Raw genomic sequence first — 5,564 nt, 5'->3', positions numbered from 1 at the left:
ACCGCTCCTCCCACAGCCCTTGATCTCAGCGCCCACCTACCTTGACCTCCTGCCTTACACCCCGTCCACACCCTTATGCTTCCGTCCTGGCGCCTCTGGCCTGGGCTTGTATCCTCTGATGGGGGACTCGGGCCCTGACAGCAAGAAAGCTGTGTTCCTGAACCTTCTATCTACGCTGTCACCTGGGGGCAGTTGCCATGCCATCTGGCAGGTCAGAGCTGACGCCAGTGAGAGGGGAGGCAGGACTGGGACAGCAGAGGCAAAGCTGAGGTCGCTGGACAGTCCCTTCTCAAGAGGCCAGGTAGCCTCAGCGTTTTCTAGAACAAGACCAGGGCGGCACCTGGCCACCACCCGCTTTGTGTTCTCTGAAAAATGAGTGAATCTTTTGTAAAAACTTGTTTTTAATTTTGTATAAAACAGGTGGTCTAGGCCCAGGGGCTGTAGGAACTCCAAGCAGACCAGCTGGGGGGAGGGGCACAGCCTACCTCAGGGGTGGAGAAGGCACTTGGGAGGCCCAGTCCCACTGAGGCCCGGATGCCCCCCACCTGGGGGTAAAGACTGGGCAGTGGGGAGCCCCCATTGTGCCTCTGGGGTGGTCACAGCCTGGGGAGGGGCCTGAGACAACCCCCTGGGCCGCAGTCCACTAACTTTTGACAGAATAAAAGGAAGGCCAGGCGAGAAGGAAAGCACCAGGTCAGGCAGGGCCCGAGGGCCCCGGATCTGAGGAGGGGCTGGGCTCAGGTGCCAGCTGCACCCTAGCAGCCCCCGCAGCTACGAGCACAGGAGGCCACCACGGATTGGCACAGGCCGCTGCTGGCCATCACCCCACATTTGGAGAACTTGTCCCGACACAGGTCAGCTGTTGTGGGGGCAGAAAGGAATGGGGATCAGGGTGGGGCTGGGTGATGGGAACTGCTCCCCACTCTGATTTCAGGATCCCCTGGAAGTGACCCCCACACACAAAGCACGTGTTTATAAACATCAGGTGGTAGACGGGGATGGATGACGCTGGAGCGGGGAGAGGTCAGAGGTCGGGCGGAGGCTGCCTACCTCGGAGCAGCTCCTCGTGGGCGCAGACTGTGCGGACACAGATCTCCCTGTTGATGACGTACATTCTGCGGAGGCTGGGGGAGGAGGCCAGGGAGGTGTCAGCCCCACCCTGGCCCAGCCCCCTGGGAGAGCCTGGGCAGGGCCTGGTATAGGAGCCGGGAGTCCGGCCCCCAGGCTAGGGCTCAATCCCCAGTCAACTCCAGGATTCATTATCTTTCCCCGAATTCCACGGGGGCTGGCCTGAGCCGCCCCTTCTGCCCCCTCCCCCTCGCCAGGCCCGTGCTCACCTGTAGAAGCAGACCTCGTTCAGACACTGTTTGCAGGGCTTGTGTATGGAGTAGAGGCGGGTGCACGGGTACTGCTCCTCGCGGCAGTCTGGGTGACAGGTGCGATCAGACTGGGGGGCTGCGGCTGAGGGCCCAGAACTGGGGGGGAGCCCCCAACTTTGCCCACCAGAGACTGGCTCTCATCTCAGAGTCTAGGTACGCCCTGCACCCTCTGGCCCAGACACACACACACACCCAACACATGCACACACAGTGTGGTTGGACCTGAGGCCGCCCAGTTTTATACGATGTATTTATACATACGGACTCCTGTACACAGATTCGCACCCACACTTACGCATATATTCACACAAAGTCAGACACAAGTCCATAGCCAACACACGGTCACAGAGTCCACACCCACCTCACAGGAGCACACTGCACACTGAGCTCACGAGGGCCAGACGGGATCCCTCAGTCTGGCTCTCGGGCTCTTGGCTGGGCAGCGTGGGGCCTGCTGAGCCGGCCTTGGCTCCCTGCCCCTCGTCACCTGCCTGCCAGAGCACTACCGCCGGCAGGAAGGGAACACGCTCCCTGCCGCGCCCCAGCGCCTGGGAGCAGAGGTCCCCACCGGAGGCTGCCGCCAATTCAACCTCAGGCCAGGCCCAGGGGGCTGGGGGACTGCCCAGAGCTGCCTAGGGGGGCCGCCTAAAGCAGGCCTCCTGCCCGCCACCTACCCGGGCAAGAGCACAAGGCCTGGCAGTCTCCGTTCTACCAGCGCCCCACCCCACTTCCCCCGACTCCGGGGGACAAGAGAGCTCTTACCCAGAGGCCCTGGCTCTGTGGGCTCCGTCTCCTCGTTTCCTGGCTCTGGTGTTGGGAGAGGGGCAGGCAGAGATCATTGAGAGAGGTCACCGCTCCCCCCACCCACCCACACACACAGACCCCACTCCCAGGGTGCTGCCTACCGAAGGTGGGCGCCCGGATGACTTCCTGCTGGACTTGCTGCTGAGACTGGAACTGGAACTGCTCCTCAGAGGGCCGCGGAGTGGCCTCTGCAACGGGACATGATAAGGCGGCCGGCTCCCCCCCCAGATGCCCACCGTCCTGTCCAGCCCCTACCCTTTACCTTGATAATCATAGTAGTCCGGGTTGTCTGAAAACAGAGATGAATGAAAATTGGTGGGGGTCAGGCTATCTCCCAGCCCTAGGGGCAAAGGACGTCACCACTGAGCCAGGGACCTCCCCCTCCCCGCACCAGGTCCCTGGCTTAACTTGATGACATGGCAGGGCTGGAGGCCCCTGGCGGGGAGGGCAAGGCCTTACCGATCTGGTCACCGTAATGGGTGTACTGGACGTGGTCTGGGAATGGCGGCAGTGGGTCCAGGTCATATTGCCCCTGAGCCAGCAGGCCTGCCGTGGGGAGGGAAAGCATGAGGGGGTGCCCCATGGGGACGGCAAGGGGCCCCGAGACACTTCTGGGGAGGTCAGACAGGCATGTAAAAGAGACCCTAAGATCCTACAACCAGACTCTTAGATCTACAGGATCCAAACTCCTTCCTCAGCCATTATGGCCCTTATACTCCCTGGTCCTGTGTCACCTCATTGGCCTCATCCTGCTCATCTCCCCCATGCTGGCCTCATGGCTGCTCCTGGCACTCAGCACTCTCCTGCCTGCCCCAGGGCCTTTGCACCTGACTCTCCCAGGCCTGTGATCCTGGTCACCTTCTCCTTTAGGTCTTAAATAAAATTTCAGCTCTGCTAAGAGGCTCTCGCTGGCTGACCCATCCTCTCTATCTCATCTGCCTGCTTATTTCTATCATAGCAGTACAATCTGACATTTATCTACTTGATAACATAGCGCTCCCTTCCCTAGACTGGCAGCACCATGAGGGCAGGCGCTTGTCTTCCTGGTTCATCGCTGCATCCCCAGGGCCTAGCCCAGTGCCTGGCACATAGTAGGAGCTCAACAAATATCTGTTAAATGAATGCATGATGGACCAGGCAGGGCCTTTTCAGTCCCATTGATAACTTCTCACTTGACCAATAGGGACCCCTCTAGGGTCAAAATTGTATAGGGTGTTGAGCCCCAAATGGGTCTAGATTCCCTGCCTTGGGTACCCCCAACTCCTACACATCAGGTTCTGGGAGGGTCAGTAAGTAAGAGGAAAGGCATGGACTTGGGGTGCCCAGGTGTGTGCCCACTTTTCAGAACCCCCCTTGCCTGCTGCTTGGGCGGCTGGGGTAAGGGCCCAGGAAATGCCTCAGACTTTGGGAGGGGTTGGCCAGTCCAGTCTGAGGTCCAGGAGGCAGGAGGCCCTGGGATCCAGGGAGCTGAGTTCTGGCGAGAGGGCACAGCAAAGACTCACTGCCATCCCCCTCCCCTGCAAACCTCATGCTCACCCCTCACCGACAGAAGCGGGGCCCCATCGCCAAGAGCCACTCACCAGGCAGGAATAGCAGGAAGAGGTAGGCTGCTCTCATGGCTACTCTGTGAGGCGGCTGGGCTGGTGTCAGAGGACAGCTGGAAGAGGAGGGCAAACTGTATCCCAGGGCACTAACCCGGGGCTGCCGAGCCCACCTCCGCACCCCTGCTCCCCGCTGCATGCAGCCTGGAGAAGGAGGCACCCCAAACAGAAGCCAGGCATATGGAGCGCCCAGAGTCTAGAGGAGGAACTACTTGGGAGAGAGAGAGAATGTTCGAGTGCCAAGGGCCAAGACCTCCAACTCGGCTCCAGGGCTGATCTTGGCAAATGGACAGAACCTACCCTGCCCTGCTCAGCAAGGGGCCATGCCCAGTCCCCCACCAGCCCTGACCCTGCTCTCCCTGCCACTTCCATGCCCATGTGCTGGTTCCGCACCTCCCCAGGTGTCTAAGGCACTGACTGTGTGCATCCTGAACCGAGCCCCCTGCTTGGGATCCCAGCCCTGTCCGGCCAACATCACAGCTCACCACATGCGTGCACGGGCCCCAGGGCCCCCTATGGCAGTCAGGCCTGGCCTGGGCTCCCACCCCTAGAAGATTCCTGTCCTGCCAGGCCTCCCAAGACCTGGCTGTGCATCAGACTCATGAGACTGTGGTCTGTTTGTCTGCAGCGGCAGGAAGCACTTAGGGTGGAGCCTGAGGAGCGCTACTCTGGCTCCTAGAAGGGCAGCGCTGGAGGGGACCATGCTGTCACCCAGTCTAGGGGTGCTGTACCCCTGACACTGTATGACAAGTGCTGTGTGTGTCATTTTGTGGGGACAGAGCAGTAAGTCATGGCTTTCCCCAGGCTCGTGAGGTTAAGAATTCCTGGTTGAGTGCAGCCTCCAGTCCTTGGCCCCAGCGTGGCCTTGGCTGAGTCTACAGGTCCCCACGTCCAGTCCCAGCTCAGTGAGGGCAGCCTCAGTCTGTCAGCTTCTGCTGGGAGGGCTGGGAGGGAGCCCAGGGCTCATTTACCCAGGAGCCACCCCGCCCCCACTCCCGCCACAACAAAGGGAGTTCCTCCAGACAGCTAACCAGAAACCTAATTTTGCCCCCTTTGCCCCGGGGGTGTTACCAGGGAGAGGGGAAGAAAAGGGGCAGAAATGAAACGGGCATCTTGTCCTCCTTCTTCCCATCCTGAAACTTCTGGGACTTCCCGTCCGTCTCATGGTCTCATGTGTTCATCATCTCTCCCTTCCTTACCGCTCACCTCAATGGGATGAGGTGGGTGAGGAAACTGATGCGGGGGAGAGGGCGGGGGGAGTAGATGAGACTCATGGCTCAAGTTGCCCCAGAGGCAGGGATCTGGCCCCCCACACCCCCATTCTGACAACCCTGGCCTCCTCCTGGTAAGGGGGCTGAACGACCTGGACCCCTCCCTTCCTTGCAACTCCTGACATCAACCCCCCAGCTGTCGGCAGCTGTCACCGCTCGGGAGGAGGCCCTCCCTGAGTTGGGGCCTATGGGGCCCTAAGAGGTGTATGTGTGGGGCAGCCTCTGTCTGTCCCCAAAGCCCCTCCTTGGGCTCTCGGCTCCCGGCAGGGAACCGTTTCCTCCCCAGAAGTCTGGCACCCAGGCCCAGGCTTCATGGGGGAAGGGGCCCCCCGGAGCAAGGGGTGTGGCTGTAAAGGGGAGAGTCCTGCGGGAGTAGCGCATCCTCCCACGGGAATCTCCAAGCGCTTCCAGGCGATGGGCTTTGGGGGTGCAGGGGAGAACAGAACCTGTTAGGAGGCCGCCCACACCTTCCACAGCGCGGGCCCCTCCCCTTGCAGGAGCGGGTAGCG

The 5,564-nt window shown here is 60.9% G+C and overlaps 1 protein-coding gene across 2 annotated transcripts in view; it reads right to left on the bottom strand.

Moving 5' to 3' along the window:
- Positions 1-389: 389 nt before the first annotated feature.
- The window catches only part of MFAP2 (microfibrillar associated protein 2), a 6,693-nt gene continuing 1,518 nt past the window's right edge, over positions 390-5,564 (bottom strand). The window contains exons 2-9 of one of the 2 annotated variants that reach the window (XM_006766673.2): positions 3,764-3,840; positions 2,643-2,729; positions 2,446-2,472; positions 2,285-2,371; positions 2,142-2,186; positions 1,338-1,425; positions 1,051-1,124; positions 390-859 (exon numbers count right to left, since the gene is read on the bottom strand). In XM_006766673.2, coding sequence (XP_006766736.1) covers positions 756-859; positions 1,051-1,124; positions 1,338-1,425; positions 2,142-2,186; positions 2,285-2,371; positions 2,446-2,472; positions 2,643-2,729; positions 3,764-3,800 — 549 coding nt within the window. In that variant the 5' untranslated portion in view covers positions 3,801-3,840 and the 3' untranslated portion in view covers positions 390-755. Of the gene's footprint in view, positions 860-1,050; positions 1,125-1,337; positions 1,426-2,141; positions 2,187-2,284; positions 2,372-2,445; positions 2,473-2,642; positions 2,730-3,763; positions 4,001-5,564 lie in introns of those variants that run through there. The other variant, XM_015565854.1, reaches the window with a different exon arrangement.

Source organism: Myotis davidii, unplaced genomic scaffold, assembly GCF_000327345.1.
Source record: "Myotis davidii unplaced genomic scaffold, ASM32734v1 scaffold299, whole genome shotgun sequence".
In the NCBI taxonomy this organism is placed as follows: domain Eukaryota; kingdom Metazoa; phylum Chordata; class Mammalia; order Chiroptera; family Vespertilionidae; genus Myotis; species Myotis davidii.
The sequence above is the reverse complement of the archived record's forward strand: the minus strand, read 5'-3'. Positions and strand labels throughout refer to the sequence as shown.